This window comes from Myotis brandtii, unplaced genomic scaffold (genome assembly GCF_000412655.1).
Source record: "Myotis brandtii unplaced genomic scaffold, ASM41265v1 scaffold550, whole genome shotgun sequence".
Classification (NCBI taxonomy): Eukaryota; Metazoa; Chordata; class Mammalia; order Chiroptera; family Vespertilionidae; genus Myotis; species Myotis brandtii.
The window spans coordinates 2,716,640-2,738,723 of record NW_005370043.1 but is presented as its reverse complement, the minus strand read 5'-3'; the positions used below and the strand labels follow the sequence as shown (position 1 = coordinate 2,738,723).

The 22,084-nt window shown below is 39.2% G+C and overlaps 2 protein-coding genes across 2 annotated transcripts in view; one reads left to right on the top strand and one right to left on the bottom strand.

The window, feature by feature from the left end:
• The window catches only part of TAF5 (TAF5 RNA polymerase II, TATA box binding protein (TBP)-associated factor, 100kDa), a 14,956-nt gene extending 2,689 nt beyond the window's left edge, over nt 1-12,267 (top strand). Inside the window, exons 3-12 of the mRNA XM_014549380.1 lie at nt 1,181-1,418; nt 4,632-4,947; nt 5,698-5,861; nt 5,966-6,101; nt 7,290-7,410; nt 8,102-8,231; nt 9,483-9,647; nt 10,350-10,527; nt 10,720-10,897; nt 11,218-12,267. Of these exons, the coding sequence (XP_014404866.1) occupies nt 1,181-1,418; nt 4,632-4,947; nt 5,698-5,861; nt 5,966-6,101; nt 7,290-7,410; nt 8,102-8,231; nt 9,483-9,647; nt 10,350-10,527; nt 10,720-10,897; nt 11,218-11,435 (1,844 nt within the window). The 3' untranslated portion in view covers nt 11,436-12,267. The remainder of the gene's footprint in view (nt 1-1,180; nt 1,419-4,631; nt 4,948-5,697; nt 5,862-5,965; nt 6,102-7,289; nt 7,411-8,101; nt 8,232-9,482; nt 9,648-10,349; nt 10,528-10,719; nt 10,898-11,217) is intronic.
• Nucleotides 12,255-22,007, bottom strand: USMG5 (up-regulated during skeletal muscle growth 5 homolog (mouse)). The gene is made up of 4 exons (XM_005878220.2): nt 21,902-22,007; nt 17,735-17,830; nt 17,552-17,644; nt 12,255-12,358 (listed from the first exon to the last, which is right to left on the bottom strand). The coding sequence occupies exons 2-3, from the start codon at nt 17,819-17,821 to the stop codon at nt 17,555-17,557; spliced, it is 177 nt and encodes a 58-aa protein (XP_005878282.1). The 5' UTR covers nt 17,822-17,830; nt 21,902-22,007; the 3' UTR covers nt 12,255-12,358; nt 17,552-17,554.
• Nucleotides 22,008-22,084: the final 77 nt, after the last annotated feature.

The window sequence follows — 22,084 nt, the reverse complement described above, 5'->3', positions numbered from 1 at the left end:
GGGATGGAGGAGGCTGGCCTGAGGGCCCCACCCCTGATTGGGGTTGGGGGGCTGATGGGGGCCGGCTGGCCAGGGGGAGGGGCCACAGGAGGTTGGGAGGGGCCGATCAGGGCCTCAATCGGGCTTGTTGGCCCCTGCAGTGCGCATCATAGTGACCGGTTGTTCCGGTCGTTCTATCATTCAGGTCACTTGGCTGAATGATATATTTTCATATTTTACATATATAGATACTCATGTTTTCTGCCTTGAAATGGTGGTTCTGGAAATTGTTTTAGGTATATCTTTTGGAAATGTAAATAAGGCATGTTCTTCCCACCCTTAAAATGCTTACAGGAGTGAGAGGTGTATGTGTACATATGAAGCTAACACAGGATAGGATGTTACAAAGAAAGTTACACAGTACTGAAAATTTTGTTTTGGTACGCTCTTTTAGGACCACAGCCATGCCTTTCCCTTTCCCCTCTTCTTCCCCCACAGGCGTGCATCTCCTAAATTCTCCTAAGGGTCCTCATGAGACTTGCAACCAGGGGAGCAATGGGCAGTGACAGCTCATCCAGGGCTAACCCCCTGAACCTGCCCCCAAGGCCCCCTTTTCTCTCACTCTTCAGTAAGCCAAAGCAGCCTGGCCTAGGCTCTCTCCTGTTGCTTCTTCTGTCGTAAGCCCTTCCTTCACTGTCCCCAGCTTTAATAAATGTAGTCTCAAAAAAAAAGAAAGAAAGAAAGAAAGAAAGAAAGAATTAATTCTGTTTTAAGATATGAACAAGCTGAAGGATTTTTGGATGGGTGACTGAAACAGTAAAAATCCCATTAAAACAGTGGTTCTCAACCTTCTGGCCCTTTAAATACAGTTCCTCATGTTGTGACCCCCAACCATAAAATTATTTTCGTTGCTACTTCATAACTGTAATGTTGCTACTGTTATGAATCGTAATGTAAGTATCTGATATGCACGATTGTCTTAGGCTACCCCTGTGAAAGGGTCGTTTGACCGCCAAAGGGGTCGAGACCCACAGGTTGAGAACCGCTGCATTAAAAGATTATGTGATTGTGTTGGGGGAAAGAGTTTGAGAGGAGAGTGAGACAAACATTAGTCACCTCTGGACCTTAGCCAAATAGTCCTAGACGTTTGGTATATATTAGGTTATTTTTTTGAAAGCTGTTTTTTGTTTTTTTTAAACAGTTGGAAGTGTAGCTGTGGAAGACCAGCCAGATGTCAGTGCTGTGCTGTCAGCTTACAACCAGCAAGGAGACCCCACAATGTATGAAGAATACTACAGTGGACTGAAACACTTCATTGAATGTTCCTTGGACTGCCATCGGGCAGAGCTATCCCAACTCTTTTATCCTCTGTTTGTACACATGTACTTGGAACTAGTCTACAATCAACATGAGAATGAAGCAAAATCATTCTTTGAGAAGTATGTGAATTTTAATATATATTATATATATACACCGTGTGTGTGTGTGTGTGTGTGTGTGTATAGTATATACTCACCTTTGATTACATACTGGTAAATGTTAGATTGCAACTCAAAAAGTACTTTATGAAGGAGAGGTACCTGGTGCTATGACAGCCTAAAATAGGGGGGTTTAATCTAGTTAGGAAAGTCATGGAAGGCTCCCAGAGGAAGTGATGCTCCCAGAGGTAAGATCTGAAGATTTGATAGGAGTTAACTAGATGAAGAGAAGGGAAACACATATGTGAAAGCTAAGCTCTGCGGCAGTAGATATGGTAGATGAAAGAAGGGCAGTGTGGCTAAAGAGGAGTATGGAGTGGTGAGTGGTACAACATGAAACTGGACAGTTTGTTACCGGCTGGAATAGGCAGGTTCTTGGGCCAGGTTGAAGATCTTTGTTTATTCTAAGAGCAGTAGGGGATTGTATTGTATAGAAGTAGATCTGGCTGAAATTCACTGAAAACTTGAATATACTGGCAGAAATAAAATACCCCAAGAGAACAGGAAGCTATGTTAGGATTAAATTAGACCGAGAGTGACTGAAAACCCAAACAAAATAGAGGCTTAAATATGATAAAAGCTTATTTCTTTCTCTCATGAAGTTAGGCAGTCTAGGGCTGGTGTGGAGTCCTTGATTAGCAAGGATCTGGGCATTCTCAATCTTGTTGCTCTACCATCCCTGTCATGCAGCTTCCACCTGTGGCACAGGATGGTTCTAAGCAATCGCACTTCTTCCTTTTTTTATGTCATTAGTTCAACGGTCACACCTATCTACAAGAGAGGTAGGAAATGTGCTTGCTCTTTTCCTAGGTGTCACTATACTCAGTCAACATGTGTTCCATTCAGGTGTTCTAGTGTGGAGGGAGAAAGAAAAATGGATATTTGGAGACAGTGCGGCATCTCTGCTAAAGAAGTCATTGAAGGATCATGTCATTATTAGATTTGCATTTTGAAAGGACCTATATGCATTGGGGAAAACAGATGGTGGGGGTACAGAGTGTCTATAGATTGACCAGTTTTGGAGGATATTGTAGTGTTTCTCAACTGGGAAAATGTGTGGAGGTGTTTTGGGTGGTCATAGTGACTAGGGGGGAGGGGCAGGTGACTTAGGGATACCAAATGTTCTAATATGTGCAGGTAGTCCCACTTAGCAGAGAATTGTTCTGTCCCAAGTGCCAGGAGCATACTTGTTGAGAAACACTGGACTAGAGTGTAGTAGTATTGGTGAAAGGGGGTGGACATATTGGTAAGGCACTTGGTGATGGATTGGATATGGAAGTGAAGGAGATGAAGATATTATTGATAACCCCTAGGTTTCTGGCTCCCCTAGCTGGATAGGGGTGCCCTTCACTGAGATAGAGAATACCCTGGAAGGGTTTGTCAGGTTGTGGAAAAGTCTTGAGTTCAGATTTGACTATGCCTTTGACTTTTTAAGGGATGTCAAGTTAATAGGTGGATGATATATAAGCCTTTAGAGCTTAGAGGAGAGGTAGGGACTAGAACCATAAATTGGAATTTGTGTAATATTGATGGATATGGATGAGAATGTTTGGGAGGGGTATGAAATAAGTCAGAGGGCTAGGTTCGAGCCTTGAGGATCTCTGACATTGGGAGTAGAAGAAATATAAAAGAAGTAGAAGAGATGGCCAAGTAGAAGAGATAAAAGGAGAGGCTAGAGAAGTAGGAAGAAAACCAGGAGAGTGTTGAGTTATAGAAGCCAAAGAAAAGAAGTGTTTAAGAAAGGAGGCAGTGATATGAGAATCCTGCAGCTTGACTGAAATCTTCTAAAGGTTTTCATTTAGAAAAAGAAAAAAAAAAGGAGGCAATACTCAAAAGTTTGAATGAGAGCTCTTTAGTACAAGCAATAGACCTACAAGCCAGGACTTGTTAGATAACACAGGTAGTGGTAATAGAGAAATAATAAAACTCGGGACTCTTGGCTTCTACGCCATTATATTCATTCATTATTCCACGGTGCTAGTAGAAGACATAAAGCAAATGTTCGTAGTTCAGTTTTTTTTGGAAAAACAATTAAGCAAGGCTGATGGTGATAGGACTCCTACCCTAAGCTCATTTTTCTTACAGTATTGTCATCAATAAACCTCTTCCTTTCTCATGGTATAGCAATCTCACATAGGAAGCTGGAATATCCTAGAGTACTCCCTGTCTCCTTGTTACAATCTCAGCCCTTCCCTGGATCCAATGCTCAGATGAGGTTATGAACAGTGACTGATACAACCACTAAGAGGCTGAGATTTTTATTTTCATTTAAATTTTAGAAACCTTAGTTCATGTCTTGATGAGTCATAATAGGGTAACACAGGTAACAGTTTAGGAATCTTTTGAATATGTGTCTATCTCAGCTAGGGTCATGATATCTTATGTTCATTGTTTTCTAAATGGTTTTGCATTGCTTGCTGCTTAGTGAATGCCAAATATATGTTCTTTAATTTTACTTTATTAGTAAAATAAAGATTTGTATAAACAAAAATACATTTAAATTTACTAATTGTTACCAAAGCTATACGCTTTATTTAATTGCTTTGGTAATGGGGAGTAAATGGAAGTGCTCGTTCTTTGACATCAAGTTTGTTCTATAGTCATATTATTAAAGTACTGATGTTTAACAAATATTTCTGGTATTAAGAATATAAGAAATCATTAAAAATGGAGGGTTTTATGAGAAAGCCATTCATTGATTATTGTTGAAAGGCTGGATGATAGGTTCATTGAATTCATTATTCTAATTTCTACTTCTGTATATGTTTGAAATTTTTCATAAAGAAATTTTTTAAAGTGGGTTTTTAAGAGAACATAAAATTTAGTAAAGCAAAGATTCTAACATTTTTACATGTCTACCAAAATGGTGGCATTCAGAAGAGACTTATCTACCAATGGTGGCTATCTTAACGTTCATTCACTTGTTATTTATTTCAAATTCTCATAAAATGTTTATGGTATGATACATTTCATTAGAGAGTTAAATTAGTAATTTTTAGGATGAATTCAGAAACTGAAATGTAATTTTGAAATAAGTCACTTCTGATCCTACAGCTTAGTCCAGGATTATTCAGACACGTTGAGTATATTCTGATATGTTTATAAATATATGGGGGAGAGGCAGATCCCTTAATGATTACATTGAAAAATGACTTTTTAAAATCACTGAAACAGGTTCCATGGAGATCAGGAATGTTATTACCAAGATGACCTACGAGTATTATCTAGTCTTACCAAAAAGGAACACATGAAAGGGAATGAGACCATGTTGGATTTTCGAACAAGTAAATTTGTTCTGCGTATTTCCCGTGACTCGTACCAACTCTTGAAGAGGCATCTTCAGGAGAAACAGAACAATCAGATATGGAACATAGTTCAGGAGCACCTCTACATTGACATCTTTGATGGGATGCCGCGTAGTAAGCAACAGATAGATGCGATGGTGGGAAGTTTGGCAGGAGAGGCTAAACGAGAGGCAAACAAATCAAAGGTATGGGAATCAACCTAAGAACTATATAATACAGATTATGAAAAATTGTAGCATTTCCATCTACACATTTTTCTTACAGCTAGTTTGGGATTTATTTTACACTATTACTAAGTTTTTGTGGGGAATGGTTGCATTTAACAGAACCCTGACTGTAGAGGCTGAAACAATTAAGGGTTTTTCTCTCATATAAAATGATATTACAGAGGAAAGCTCTCCTGGGCTGGCATGAGGGCTCCACGCGCCATTAAGGACCCTGGCTCCTAGTTTCTGCTTCACCATCTTTAAAATGTAACTCTCTTCTTTGTGCTCACAGATGGCTATTGGAGCTCCAGCCTTGCAGCTGCATTCCAGGAAGGCAGCGGGAGGGGCGGGGGGGCAAAAGGCATATCCCTGCTGAATCTCTCCCCCCTTTTTTTTTTTTATCAGGAAATAGTATTTTTTTCTAAAACTCTACCCTACATATTTGTGTGCATATTTGTTGGCCAGGATGACATTATATGGCCATTCCTAGCTGCATGGGAGCCCAGGAACAGAAATTATTTAACTGATCATATTGCTGCTCCAACAAATCAGGGTTCTGTTAGTAAGGAAGAAGTTCGGGAAATTGGCTATTGGGTTGATAAGTACAGAATCTGCTTCAGGGTATAAAGTACTACATTTGTAGTTGTGATTCATCCTGTCAAGATATGAAAAGGATGTATTAATGAACAAAAAAATAATTTTGAAAATGTTGGCTCTTTTGATTTGTAGGTATTTTTTGGTTTATTAAAAGAGCCAGAAATTGAAGTGCCTTTGGATGATGAGGATGAAGAAGGAGAAAATGAAGAAGGAAAACCTAAAAAGAAGAAGCCTAAAAAAGATAGTATTGGATCCAAAAGCAAAAAACAGGATCCCAATGCTCCACCTCAAAACAGGTGAGGAAAAAACCTCAGGAACATGTGTGAAAGTATAAGTTGATATGCTTTACAGGGTTCTAGTTTCTTAATAGAGTAATTTTCAGTCTGTTTTTCTTTCATAGAATCCCTCTTCCTGAGTTGAAAGATTCAGATAAGTTGGATAAGATAATGAATATGAAAGAAACCACCAAACGCGTGCGCCTTGGGCCAGACTGTTTACCTTCCATTTGTTTCTATACATTCCTCAATGCTTACCAGGTTGGTAAAATAATAGGGCAATTTCTTCCTGGAAAATCATGTAAAAATGGTAATATACTATTAAAAGAAATGTGTTAATTAAAATGGAGTTTTATTATTTAAATTCTTGATATAAATACAGTTTAAAGACACCTATTAAGAAAGGAGAGTTGGACACTGCTAGGAATAGATAGAAGGCAATGTTTAAAAGAACTTTAGCAACTTTGTAGATACGAGAATCCTGCGTACATGTGCCCCTGGTTTCACTGATCAGAATTCTTCTGCTAGCCTTTCAGGAAGAGGGAACTAGTTCATCTCTATTGAATTTAAGTACGTATATAAACTTAGTGTTTTTTAAGAATTTCACATGTCTCTATAGAGATTCTTTAAAATAGGCTGCTGAGGATATATTTAGTAAAGTGCAAAAATAATTAACATTTGCTTCATATCATACATCAAATTTGGAGGGCAAAAAGGGGTAAATGATGGCATGTTCTAAAACAGCGGTTCTCAACCTGTGGGTCGCCAACCTGTGGGTTGCGACCCCTTTGGGGGTCGAACGACCCTTTCACAGGGGTCGCCTAAGACCATCGGAAAACACATATAATTACATATTGTTTTTGTGATTAATCACTATGCTTTAATTATGTTCAATTTGTAACAATGAAAATACATCCTGCATATCAGATATTTACATTACGATTCATAACAGTAGCAAAATTACAGTTACGAAGTAGCAACGAAAATAATTTTATGGTTGGAGGTCACCACAACATGAGGAACTGTATTAAAGGGTTATGGCATTAGGAAGGTTGAGAACCACTGTTCTAAAAGTAAGTGATTTCAGACAGTTGGTTTCATAGGAGAATGAAATCCCAAATGATCTTTTATATGAGAAAAATAGCTATCATTATTATTTTTTAAAGATTTTAAAATTGATTTTTAGGGAGAGAGAGAAACATCAATGTGAGAATGAAACATTGACTGGTGCCTTCTGCAGGCCCCTTACTGGGGATTAAGCCCGAAACCTGGGCAGAAGCCTGACCAGCAATCAAAATAGCAACCTTTCAGTGTACAGGATGATGCACAACCAACTGCCACACTGGCCAGGGCAGTAGTTATTACTATTTATTCTCTAAGGTGTGATTGTAATTTTCGCCTCCCTAAAACAGTATTGTTTAGTATAAAGCCTTTTTTTTCCCTTGGCAGGGCCTTACTGCAGTGGATGTCACTGATGATTCTAGTTTGATTGCTGGAGGTTTTGCAGATTCAACTGTCAGAGTGTGGTCTGTGACTCCCAAAAAGCTTCGTAGTGTCAAACAAGCAGCAGGTAACTGAGATGAACCTGTCAGGTTGTGAACTCTTAGTTAGTTTACACCAGTCTTGATTCCCATGGAATATATACCAGAGATTGTGATCTTAGCTGACTTTCACTTGATTTTACATTAACTCAAAATGCTAACATTTCCCAATAGTGGTAAGTGCATTGGAGTGGCAATCAGGAGACTGGAGTACTAGACTGGTTTAATTTCTCTGGGCCTCAATTTTTTTCCTTTGTAGAATGAGGGGAATATGCTAGAAAACTTAAGGTTAAAAATCTGACATTTTTCCTAAAAAAAAAAAAATCTGACATTTTATGATTATTTGTGAATTTTTAAAAAAAAATCAGGACTTCATTTTAAAGAGTTCCTTGCTATCCTATTAAACAAGGTAATACATTTTTAATAATTTTTCCATAGCTTTCATTTTTGTGAAACATTGTGATATAGTGGATTACTTGAGTTTCAGTCCTAGATCCAACATTGAATAGCTATGTGCACTCTGGCAAATTATTAACTCTTCTGAACTTCAGTTTCCTCTGCTATATACTGGAATAGTATCACCTAATTTAGAGGCATTAGCACAGTGGGTGGTATGCCAGAAGAACTGTTCAAATGTTCTTCTTCTGAACTGTAAAGTGATTTCCTTAAAATGTTTTAATGAATGTACTTTTAAAAATCAGTATTTCTGGACCATTTTAGATCTTAGCCTCATAGACAAAGAATCAGATGATGTCTTAGAAAGAATCATGGATGAGAAAACAGCAAGCGAATTAAAGATTTTGTATGGTCACAGTGGGCCTGTCTATGGAGCCAGCTTCAGTCCAGATAGGTAAAGTATAAACAGTAAAAATTAAGTACTGCTGTATTATATTGAAATTATATAAAAGTTTACTGGAAGCATACAAATGTTAAGAAATTTTCTGTTAGAAAAATCTTATGGTTGCCTGTCAATCATTATCTTTTAGATCTTGCCATTTGCTAATTCATCTTGGCTGTAAAAGATAACAACTTAATGTATACCCAAATTTATAGACTTCAGGGTTTGCTGGTTTTATTAGTTTTAGTTTAGTATAACCCTTAATTTGAATTGCTTCTTTGGGTTCCTACTTTGGGTTTGTGGCTAATGCTGTCTTCCATCATCTCTAAATTTATAAGATTCTTGAGATTAAAGGCTTATTAGCTATTAATTGAAGATTTATATCTTTGTACAATCAAAAGGACTAAGAGAATACTGAAAAGGAAATTTGTAACCCACAAATAGGTATTTGCTTATTTCTCATGATCTGACATTCCATAAAAATGGAAGGGTATGTTGTATTCATACCATCTGTATCTTACTTGGATAGATATTAGCTTTTAATCCATCAAGATTTTCATCTTTATGAGCCTTTGAGAATGAGGTTTTTGTTGTTTGATAGGGTTTAGCAGGATGATACATTTTTACTTGAGGGATACATTTTTACTTGAGAGAAACTTTTGATTTCTGCCAAAACCATAATACTTGGAATAGTTAAGCTTTTGTATTTATCCCTAAAAAAGGTAGATGATTACTCACCTGCCTAGTGTTTTTGTATTTGCCTTTGTGTGTCAAAAAGATAATTCCTTTTAAATTCTTTTAAAACTCACACAGGATAGGAAAATAGCATTTTCATTTTAAAATCAAAAACTGAGTTTTTTTAAAAAAATAAATTTCATTCCGTAGGTGCTCAGTTGTGGAATATCACGGCTAACATTAGTTTGTTTAGTACTTATACCTACTGTGAATACCATGTATAAATTAGAAATAAGATGTAGCATGTCAGCATATTTAATACTAGAGGCCCGGTACACGAAATTTGTGCATGGGTAGGGTCCCTATGGCTGGCTGATCGGGGCCTTCTGGCTACTGGCCAGGGCCTTTCTTTGTTCCGCACCGCCCCCCCTGGGGGTCAGCGCATATCATAGCGAGTGATAGAACTCCTGGTCAAACTCCTACGGGGACACTTTGCATATTAGCCTTTTATATATAGATATTAAAATGTACAGAAACTGGACAGGTAACTAAGTTATTCTGGGAATCAAATATATTCTCTTCTCTCAGGAACTATCTGCTTTCCTCTTCAGAGGATGGAACTGTTAGATTGTGGAGTCTTCAAACATTTACTTGCTTGGTGGGATATAAAGGACACAACTATCCAGTTTGGGACACACAGTTTTCTCCATATGGATATTATTTTGTATCTGGGGGCCATGACCGAGTAGCTCGGTAAGTACATTACGGTCTTATAACTGGGTTTATTCAAGAACAGAATGGTTTCTTGTTGGGAATTACAAACTCCAGCCAAACTCATTTTCACTTGTATTATTCCGGATCAGCTTTTTGAGAATGTCAGCATTTATAGCTCCTTATTTGAAAATGAATTTGGGAAGAGTATTACTATTCTATAATTATATCTGAAGAGTTTTAAGTCCTTTTTCTTCCTCAAGTTAGCTTATTAACACACCTTCCCTGCCTATCATCAGCTGTTTACAACTTTTTTTAGGTAGTTTTTAAAATGTATTTTTCACTTTCTCTTTTTTAAAATTAGCTGTTTAACCTTGTCTTTCACTACTACTGTAGCACCTGTTTCCCTGCCATCTCCTTAAAAGTTCAGGATGAAGTAGATCAGGTTAGAAACTATGTGGTGGCTAAAACTTTCCTATGGGTTAGACTAGGAGTTGGATGGGATAGAAGGGTGGAGGGGGAGCAGGAAGAGGAGAGAACTCAATTATAAAATTATAAAATGTTTGTACCAGATCAACTTCATTTTTCTTAAGAATGCTATTTAGTCTCAATCATTCCGTCTTTCCTTCAGGTGAGAGGGACTCATATGGAACTAACATTTCACATGGGTATTTACTTTGGATAATTGTGGCATTTCGTAGTTAACTAATTATCATCTTTTGCTTTTAATAAATTTTTAAAAAGGCTCTGGGCCACAGACCACTATCAGCCTTTAAGGATATTTGCTGGCCATCTTGCTGATGTAAATTGTACCAGATTCCATCCAAATTCTAATTATGTTGCTACGGGCTCTGCAGACAGAACTGTGCGGCTCTGGGATGTCTTGAATGGGAACTGTGTAAGGATCTTCACTGGACACAAGGTATTTTTACGTACACCTTCATTATTCCAGCACACAAGGCTGCTTTTGAGAAAAATATTTTAAAAACAAACCAATGATACATATATTCTAAAGATACTATTTATACCACTACACTAAAAATTCTAACTTGGTCTTATTTCCTTAAATATTTTTAGCCCTACTATTGATTCTTTCCATGAACTTCTTTTCTAGGGACCAATTCATTCCTTGACATTTTCTCCCAATGGGAGATTCCTGGCTACAGGAGCAACAGATGGCAGAGTACTCCTTTGGGATATTGGACATGGTTTGATGGTTGGAGAATTAAAAGGCCACACCGATACAGTCTGTTCACTTAGGTTTAGTAGAGATGGTGAAATTTTGGCATCAGGTAAATAACTAGAAATGGCTTTGTGGTAAAGGGTAAATGGTGTGTTAACAGGAAACAATGAGTGTTGACAATTGCAAAATTAAGTCCTGCTGTTTTAGGCTTTGCTTCTCCTTAGCCATGATTCCACAGTATTGCTCTACATGTATGTTGACCTCTCACATTAAACTGCTTGAAATGCTCCTTTAGAAGGAATAGAGTTGTTAATCAGGTTTAGATTTTTCACCAGAAGTATACAGTAAATACATAAAGTGTACTTGGCAAAATGTTAGAAGCTAAATGTGGTAGATGCTACTAAATGGTTTCCTTTGACTTTCGCTTAGGTTCAATGGATAATACAGTCCGGTTATGGGATGCTGTCAAAGCATTTGAAGATTTAGAGACTGATGACTTTACTACAGCCACTGGGCATATAAATTTACCTGAGAATTCACAGGAGTTACTGTTGGGAACATATATGACCAAATCAACACCAGTTGTACATCTCCATTTTACTCGAAGAAACTTGGTTCTAGCTGCAGGAGCTTATAGTCCGCAATAAACCGTCGGTATTAAAGACCTTTGGAAGCTACTGTTTGAAAAAGGGAGACTAAAAGCAAATACCTCAGTGATTAATTTAAGCTACAAAGAATGTTTTGTCTATATGGATCTGGAAGTATGCTGCTTGGAAAATCTGAACAGGAGAGTTCCACGTTTCTATAGCAACTGCATTTAACTAATTTCTGTTAGTTGAATAAGAGGTATTATGTTTGTGGAGGGGACATTTATGGTGCTTTGGAATGTGTGGAAACTATGCATTTTCTGTTCAAATGCTATTTTAATTTATTATGTTTAGAAAAAACCCCAATTGATTTCAACAATTCATCCTGCTTCAAGATTCAAATTGAGTAATATAATACCATCTTGAATTTTAGCTGAAGAATTCTATGAGCATGTTGTTTCTGCTGTAAAAATGTAGTTACTGTATGGCACTCAAGTATTATGTTAAATGATCTAACGTTTTTGCGTAGCTATGACTAGTGGAATGTATGTAACTGGGTAGGGTGAACTACAATTCATTTCTAGGATTTAGATGAAGTACAGCTACCCACTGACATCTGAATTTACACCTGTTAGATGCAGAGTGTACCCACTCTAGAAATCAGGTGAAGAAATTTAGCTTCCATGTTCTACTTCAGCTAAAATGGCTATATACAACCTTGTACACTTGAAGTCAGACAGACATTTCAGTTGCTTACCTCCAGTACTGAGCCTTGCTTTGGGAAACTAAAATTCAGACCAAGTCACTGCCAGTTTTTGCCTTTGTTGCATTTTGTACAGTTTTTATATTTTTGATATCTTGTAAATAAAGACAACCAGCTTTTCCAGGTTCATAATTTATTGTACAAATTGAGTATCACATGATGAGTTGACATTAGCTTCTCCAGGCATGGGAAATTAACAGATGAGGTACAGTTTATAATCCTATAAACAAAGCAAAAATAGTTTAGACACAATCATGTTCAATTCTACTTTTAAGACATTCAGCAAATTATCAGTTTAGGACTATCCATGAACCAAAACCCCTTGAAATTGAATGCAAATTCACATCAAATTTTCAAAGGAGTCTAACTCCCAAAATTAAGGTTTATCTCAGCTTAATACAATTTAACCTAACACTCCACCTTTAACAAAAGAGCTGCCAACAATTCAGTATGATCATAAAAGTAGGCTACTGGCAAAGTCAAGTATATAAAGTAACATTTTAAACAGTAGAAAACAGGTATGTTATCTATTATGTATCTGTTATTTAATATCTGAGACAACTTCTCCATTTGTATAATGGGGCTACAACTACCCTCCCAGAGTTAGGAGGTACCTAATATGGAAAATTGAGCAAAATACTACATTTGCATTCTGGGATATTCAATCTCCTAAAGATTAGAAAAGCTCTTAAGAGCAGAGGGAATCGGTGGAAAGCTACATTGGATAAAGATCTGGATTTGGGGTTTTTTGCACATTTATTGCCAACACAAATATTTATTCACTCAAGCATAGGTAAATGGGTTGGGAGCAAATGAAGTCTATGGGGATTTAAGGAAAAGATAGAACTGCTTATATAAAAATTTGAAACCAACCACATCAAAATTACAACTAAACTACCGAACAACCATCTGAAAACTAGCTAAATGAAAGTCTTACAAGTAAGGAATTAAGAGCAGTTCCTCTTTTTTTAATCCTCACTTGATATTTTTCCCACTGATTTTTAGAGAGTGGAAGGGAGGAGGAGAGAAAGAAACACCAGTGTGAGAAAAAGAGAGAAAGACATTGATTGGTTGCTTCCCCCATGCACCCCAATCAGGCCCCGGATGGAGCCTACAACCAAGGTATAAGCCCTTGACCAGAATCGAACCTGCCACCCTATATTCCACCAGCCAACGCTCTAACCATTGAGCTAACAGGCTAGGCCAGGGGTGGGCAAACTTTTTGACTCGAGGGCCACAATGGGTTCTTAAACTGGACCGGAGGGCCGGAACAAAAGCATGGATGGAGTGTTTGTGTGAACTAATATAAATTCAAAGTAAACATCATTACATAAAAGGGTACGGTCTTTTTTTTTTAGTTTTATTCATTTCAAACAGGCCGGATTTAGGCCAAGCAGTTGCTCTTAAAAGGCCTGCACATGGATTTACTCTGACTCTCCCTCGGAACTCCAGTACTAGGACAGCAGCTTGAAAGACACCAGGGACATATGGGGAGGAAATGAATTGTCGGGATCAAGGTGAGAGCTGGAAGGCAACTTTCTGTCAGACAAAAGTGCTGGCAGAGGCCATTGTTCCTTTTCTGAGCCCTCCCCCAACCAAGCCAGCAGACGGGGACCATATCTGAGTCTCCATCAACCTGGCTCACACTGTTCGCCTTGCTCTGGTGATTCCTCAAGACCTGCCCTAGCCAACTATAAGGCCCACCAAAGCTGTTTCCAGGGTCTTTTCCCTGTGAATGGCATGTCTTGGCTCATGCTTCAGACTTTGCTAAAATATCTCAAATGAGCAGCATCTGGCCTCAGTGTGCCCTGTACCTCTCACTAAGTGGTCCCAAGCCGGCACTAGCAGTAGCCACCCTTGGTTTGCAGCTTGGTCTCACCTGGGCACCTCTAAGACCAACACAGATAGCCATTTGCAGATTGCTTTGCAACTCATGCCAGGTGGCCCCAGGCAGAAAACAGGTGGCAGTCAGAACACAGGCAGTGGCTGACCTTGGCCTGCACTTCTCTGAAGACCCCAGACTCAGCACATCCAATGGGCAGCTTTAGACCATGATGAAGCACCACCCAACCACTTTCACAAGCAACACACTCAAGAGGCAGACTCAGCCCTATTTGTTTTGGCTCAGTGGATAGAGCATTGGTCTGTGGACTGAAGGGTCCCAGGTTCAATTCCGGTCAAGGGCACATGCCTGGGTTGTGGGCTCAATCCCCAATAGGGAGCATGCAGGAGGCAGCTGATCAATGATTCTCTCTCGCCACTGATGTTTCTATCTCTCTCCCTCTCCCTCTCTGAAGTCAATAAAAATATATTATAAATAAATAAATAAAAGAGGCAGACTCAGTGGGAACTAGAGCCCCACTGAAGTAAGTCCTGCTCTGTGGGGCGGGTCCCAGCATAGCTAATCCTCCATGGTGGTTGGTAGTTGCAGCGAGTCCTTGCAGACTATTGGGCTGCAGGGTAAGTCCCTCCCATTGATGTGCCAACAGCAATGAAGGCTCAACTGCAACAGGAAGGTGTACATAGCCCACATGGGAGTGCACCTGGAGTGCCCAGCTTGGGTGATTGGGGAAGCTGTACCACTGGATTCTGCAGAACACCTGGTACATAAGGCCTCTCTATGAAGCAGCTCTACCTAATTCATAGAAACAAATACAAAGAAGCTACCAATATCAGAAGACAAAGAAATGTGTTCCAAATGAAAGAACAGAACAAAATTCCAGAAAAATAACTAAACAAAATGGAGACAAGCAATCTATTAGATGTAGAGTTCAAAATACTGGTTATAACAACGTTCAATGAACTTAGAACTTCAACAGCATAAAAAAGGGCATGGAAACCATTAAAAAGAACCAGTCAGGCCCTAGCTGGTTTGGCTCAGTGGTTGAGCATTGACCTATGAACCAGGAGGTCATGGTTCGATTCCTAGTCAGGGCACATGCCGGGGTTGTGAGCTTGATCCCCAGTGTGGGGCAGGCAGGAGGCAGCTGATCAATGATTCTCTCATCATTGATGTTTCTATCTCTCCCTTCCTCTCTGAAGTCAATAAAAAATATATTAAAAAAAAAAGTACCAGTTAGAAATGAAGGATAAATGAACTGAAATGAGTAATTTACAGGTAGTTACAATAGAGAAGATGAAACCAAGAAATAAATCAGTGATTTGAAATATAAGAAAGCAAAAAACATGCAATCAAAACAGCAAAAATAAAGTAGAATCCAAAAAAATGACATTATAAGGAGCCTCTGGGACAACTTCAAGTGTACCAACATTCACATCATGGGGGTGCCATAGGAAGAAAGAGAACAAGAGAGATTGAAAACCTATTTGAAAAAATAATGACAGAAAAATTCCCTAACCTGGTGAAGGAAATACACATACAAGTCCAGGAAGTGCAGAGTCCCAAACAAGATGAACCCAAAGAGGCACACACCAAGACATACCAAGACACATCATAATTAAAATACAAAAGGTTAAAGACAAAGAGAGAATCTTAAAAGTAGCAAGAGCAAAGTAGTTACCTACAAGGGAGCTCAGCCGATTTCTCAACAGAAACTTTGCAGGTCAGAAGGGATTGGCAAGAAATATTCAGCCCTAGCCAGTTTGGCTCAGTGGATAGAGCGTCAGCCTGTAGACCAAAGGGTCCCAGGTTTGATCCTGGTCAAGGGCACATACTTTGGTTGCAGGCTCCTCAGGCCCTGGCCCTGGCCCTGGTCAGAGGCAACCAATCGATGTGTTTCTCTAACATCGATGTTTCTCTCTGTCTTTCCCCCTCTCTTCCACTCTCCCTAAAAATCAATGGAAAAATATCCTCGGGTGAGGATTAACAACAACAACAACAAAAAACAAACAAACAAAGAGAAATATTCAAATTGATGAAAAGCAAAGACCTACAACCAAGATTACTCTACCTAGCAAAGCTATCATTTAGAATTGAAGGACATATAAAGAGCTTTCCAGCAAGAAAAAGCTAAAGTTGTTCCTCACCACCAAACCAGAATCAGTATTACATAATATGTTAAAGAGTCCTCTGTAAGAAATTTTAAAAAAGATAAAAAATATGAACAATAAAATGGCAATAAATACATATCAATGACTGGATCTAAAAAACAAAGTAAAAAAGTGGAACAGAAACAGACTCATAGATACGGAGAACATTTTGATGTTTGCCAGATGGGAGGGGGATGAAAAAGATGAAGGGATTAGAGGTACAAACTGGTTGTTACAGAATAGTCACGGGGATGCAAAGTACTGCATAGGGAGTATATTCTAATCACTATGTATAGTGTATGGATTCCTAGGATGATCACTTAGTGAGTTATATAATGTCCAATCCCTGGGGTGTATGCCTGAAACGAATACAATATTATATATGTCAATTTTAATTGAAAAATAAAAAATGACTTAAAGGACACCTTGAAACTAGCACACTAGCAAAAAACCAGATATATTTGCAACTGATTTAAAAAGTTGGTTAATAATTATTACATAGAGTTTATATGAGAGAAATAAGGTCTTCACAAAGACAAAAGTCCCAATTATTAAATGAGAAAAGCACATGAAAAAGAATGTTAATAAAAATATAAATGGTAAGCAAATACAAAAAAAATGTACAGCTTCATAAAAAGACAGATTATTTTTACTCAACAAATTAACAAAACCCCCAAACTGGTATTATTCAGCTTTGGCTGGGGCAAGAGAGACAACCTCTTAAAAAGCAGGATGTCCCAGAACTCTTTGGGAAACAAACTTCAGCCTAAGAAACAATCATAGATATAGACTTCATATGTAATGTGATAACATTACATTATTAATTGTAATGTTATTTATATTAAAACAAAATCTAATAGGAGACACATTTCCTCTGTAAAATAAATCATATACCCACAGCACTTATGCATCAAATTATAGAGAACATACCTATTATAAGACATTTATAATCCTTACCCTACTTCAATCTGTAGACATAGCCAATGGAAACCAAATAAAATATACAAAAAAGAGCTAAACCAAAATGGCAAATAAAATTGTCAGGGTAATGGGATATGAGTAATATTTTTCTCGCCGAAACCGGTTTGGCTCAGTGGATAGAGCGTCAGCCTGCGGACTGAGAGGTCCCAGGTTCGATCCCAGTCAAGGGCATGTACCTGGGTTGCGGGCACATCCCCGGTGGGGGATGTGCAAGAGGCAGCTGATCGATGTTTCTAACTCTATCTCTCTCCCTTCCTCTCTGTGAAAAATCAATAAAATATATTTTTTAAAAAATATCTTTAAAAAAATATTTTTTTCTCTTTATTTTTTTCTTGTATGTAATAAATCTTGCATCGTGACAATGATTTACTTTTATAGCCAGGGAAAAATACTGTAACATCAAAATGGCTAAGTTATAAACTTTTAAATGTCAACTCCTTACTTTTCATGTTGCTTTCACAGCTGGAGTTTTTTTGGATTTTAACTTGAAGTATAAAATCAGCAAAGCAATGCTTCCATATGTAGCCATTACACACTGAAAAAGAATGGAAGAAGTAAAGAGGATATACTGTCACACTTACATAATTCTAAAATATAACTGCTTAAAGGTATCTTTAATACTTACATTCATTCTACCTGTGAGAGTATAAGAGTTGAAATATTTTTTGATACCAGTGAACTGGAATTGGGCATCAGCTTCTGGACCTGCCATGATTTCAATCTTTAAAAAAAAAAGAAAGAAGGCAACAATAAATTGGTTTGGAGGCAATTTTAAAAATACATTTTTTTTAGGTTAAAAATTGGAAGTCATTGCATATAAATATTGTAAATTTTTACGTATGTCTTGCCCAACATAGATTAGCAAAGATGGTGAAAAAAGCCTCGCTGGTAAGAGAAACTTTAGGAAGGAGAACTTTACCTTGGTTGCTTTTATACAACACTCCAGAATGTATGTCAAATCATGGGGCATAGGAAAAGAATAGTCTCTGTCTACCTTCTGATGCAATATTGCTTGATGTTTTCAATTCTGGCTCTATCAATACCATGGTACAATGTAGTTGGAATTAATCAGTTTTAAAAAATTAATCTGTTTTAAGAAATCATTTACTAAATGGAGTTGATACATAGTAGCTGATGGTGGTAGGGAAGCTGGAATCCTTATTTCTTACACAACAATAGATAAAAGATTTAAATGTAAATAGTGAAAACCAAGCGTCCTGTAAAACAAAGGTTGTGGGTTTGGTTCCAGGTTGGGATGCATAAGGGAGGCAACCGATCAATGTCCGTCCTCCCTCCCTTCCTCTCTCTTTTTCTCTATCTCCCTTCCTCTAAAATCAATAAATATATCCTTGGGTGAGGATTAAAAAACATGGGCAAATATTTTAATCATCTTAGGTCAAGGAAATCAAAAGAACAGCCCTAGCCAGTTTGGCTCAGTGGATAGAATGGTCGGCCTGCGGACTGAAAAGTCCCAGGTTCGATTCTGGTCAAGGGCACATGCCAGATTGCGGGCTCGATCCCCAATGATTCCCTCTCATCATTGATGTTTCTATCTCTCTCTCCCTCTCCCTTCCTCTCCGAAATCAATAAAAATATATTAAAAAAATCAAAAGAACAAAACATAAAAAGATAATCAGCCTCAAGATCAAAGAAATGTAAAATGAAGCCATATTTAGCAGACTAGCAAAGATAAAATTATGATAATAAGCAGTAGTAAGATTGTTGGAAAACAAACATTTTCTTTGTTACCTAGAGTGTAAACTGGTACAACTTCCTAAAGTGCATTTTTGCATTATCTATTAAATTATAAAATTAGTATACCCTTTTATCTAGCTGGTTCATTTGTCCTCCAGGAATTTACCCTTCTAGAAATATTACAAAGTAGAAACATGCTACATGGATGAAGGATGGTGACAGAAATACTGTTTATTAAAGTAAACTGGAAAAACTAAAAGTCCACCGACAAGAAATTGATAAATGATGGTTTCCATTGGAGGAAATACAATGTGTATAGATCTTTATTTATTTACGTACTGACATGCAAATATGTCCCCAGGTAAGTTAAATTAAAAAAAAATCCTACTTCTGAATATTGTATTATAGAGCACATCAATGATTCTCAAAGTCTGATCTGTAGGACAGCAGCATCAACATCACTGGGAAACTTGTTAGAAATGCAAATTGTCAGGCCCCACACCTCAAGCCTATTGAATCAGAAATTCTGGGGCCCAGCAATCCATTTTAATAAGCCTTCTAGGTGTTTCTGATGTATGTTAAAGTTTGAAAAACACTGCAGTATCAGGAAACAATAGAAAAATATATAGCAAACTTTTAGAGGAGTTGTATCTATAGCACCCACGTATTTTACAAATACATCTATTTCTCTTATAATAAAAATAGCAAAGGCACATCCAAAGGTCACCAGAACAATACTTGAAAATTCGTATGTATGACCACCTATCTACCACGACCGACGCCACGCCGAGTCGATTGGCAACATAGACGAGCCGGTCGAGGTCCGGTCGAGATTGGTAGGCAGTGGCAGTGATACGGCTGGCTCTTGATGAAATGGAAGAGGGAGACATCTGTGAGGAAGTCATTGCTATGGAAACTGGCATGCTTCTGTTTACCATTTAAAGGCCTTCAGAGGCATTCTTGTGCACAGAATTGGCAATGAAAAATTTGGACAAATGACCTTAATTTTGAATTGTTTCAAGAACGTTCTTGGAGCCCTAGCCCCTTTGGCTCAGTGGATAGAGTGTCAGCCCTCAAGACTGAAGGGTCCTGGGTTCGATTCCAGTCAAGGGCAAGTACCTTGGTTGCAGGCCTGATCCCTGGCCCAGGTTGGGGCACGTGGGGAGGCAACCAATGAATGTCTCTCACATCGATGTTTCTCTCTCTCCCCCTCCCTTCCACTCTCTCTAAAAAAATCAAAGGAAAAATATCCCAAGGTGAGAATTAACAACAAAATAATAAAAATAAAAAAATAAAATAAAAAAGAATGTTCTTGGAGCAATGAAGGACCCCTCCGTGGCCTTGGCTTGTGCAGCACAAGTAGGAACATCTCCATTAAAAGAAACCTTTATGGTGAAGCTTTTATATTAACTGTTTCATGTTATTAAACTTATTAAAGGCATACTCCCCCTCTTCCCCAATTCACCTTCATATTTTTTTTGAATTCTTATAGTATCAAGCAGGTTTCCAGGAGAAACCCTACCGAAAACAAGGACTTAACTTGGTCAAATTATTAACTGATAACCCCCACTACCTGTGCCTAACAAAAGATTTTAGGAGGATATGGTCTGCAACTGAAACAATTTAAGGTGCTTTAAAATTCTCTCTACATAATATGGGACGAAGTCTGATGTTTGTGATCGTCCACAGAGGACTAATTCCGACTGGACAGCATGGTACAGGGACTGCAATTTAGTCTGGGTTTGAAAGGAAGACTCTTGAGAGGCTAAGATGGAGCAGAGAGTAGAAAATCAAAAACGGGAGCAGCCCTGGCCGGTTTGGCTCAGTGGATAGAGCGTTGGCCTGCTAACTGAAGTGTCCCAGGTTCGATTCCGGTCAAGGGCGCATGCCCGGGTTGTGGGCTCGATCCCCAGTGGGGGACTTGCAGCAGGCAGCCAGTCCATGATTCTCTCTCATCATGGATGTTTCTCTCTCTCTCTCTCTCTCTCCCTCTTCCTTCCTCTCTAAAATCAATGAAAATATATATATATATAAAAAAAAAAAGAACGGGAGCAAAGCCTGGAAACACTCTGCACTCTTCCGCAAGCTGCTGGTTACTTTTGGGCAAAGGTCAGAAACCTTTGTAGAATAATCGAACTGAAACTTGCTTTCCTTCCGAGTAATATTTGGGTTTAGAAAGACATATTAATGGAGAAAATCACCTAAGAATAAGGGTACTACTGGTAAATGGCAGTCGGTGGGGAAGGACTAAGCAACAGGGTCTTCATTTTTGTTTGTAATTAACTGGGGAATAAGAGCTATCAAGCATAATTAGTCCTTCCATGCCCCTCTCCTTCACCTGCACAATTAGCATTTCAGAAAAGGGCCAAGGTGACTCACTGCCCTAGCTACTCTGTTTTTCCATCCTCCTATTTTCCTCTCTGACCGGACACCTACCTGCAATGGTGAGATCGCGAAGCAAAGCAAAGATGAGCGAGGGCCGCTCAAGTACCAGAACCAGCCGCCCGCACTTCAAGGCGTTTGCAATGCTCAGTCTGTCTGGCTACCGCCTCGGAGAGGCCTTCCCGCTGATGGAACATCCGGGAGCCCAAGTCTAACCCTGGAGAACTGCAAGGGCCGGGCCCCACTCCCCCACTCGCCCGCCCTGACACAGGCTGCGGCGCAGCTGACGGAGGTCTGGCTGGCCCGCCGCCGCAGCACAGCTCAGCGGACACAAGCAGGCCCACAGGAAAGAAATGAACTCGGCCAGAGCTGGGGTCAGAAGCTCTCAAGTTCTCATCCAGTATTACGTCACCGTGTGACCTTGAGGACTCGGTTCCCTGCGGGCCTCATTTTTCTCAACGGAAACATGCAATCTCAGGGCCTTCGGGAGCTCTTGGTAGCGTCTGTTGGCCTCTCCCCGAGGCTGCCCAGCCCACGTCGGACCCCTCGCACCGCCAAGCCTCGTGATCTCAAACTCCTTTTCCATTCCCCCACCGCCCTCGGCCCTCAAAGCGAAGACCTCGCAGCGCTCCCGGACTAGGAATGGTCGGACCCCAGGCCGCCGCCAAGCCGAAGCGCGAGGACCGAGCCCAGGCTCCTCTGCACACCTACCTACCTCGCTAAAAAGCACGAATTCCGCAGGCTGTGTCCTTCAACGTACAAGCTACCCCTCGGCCCGCCGGAAGAAGCGCCTCCCCCGCACCCGTTCCTCGGGCCTCAGCGACACAGCCTTAGGCCTCGATTGGCTATGGCTCGAAGTCCCGGTCTTCCGCTTCCTGTCTCTAAATCTCCTCCCCTT

Coding starts and splice junctions, on each gene's coding strand:
- USMG5 (XM_005878220.2), bottom strand. CDS start 17,821: ATGGCAGGTCCAGAAGCTGATGCCCAATTCCAGTTCACTGGTATCAAA. Junction 17,645..17,734: donor CTCTCACAGGTAGAATGAAT/GTAAGTATTAAA, acceptor ATTCTTTTTCAG/TGTGTAATGGCTACATATGG.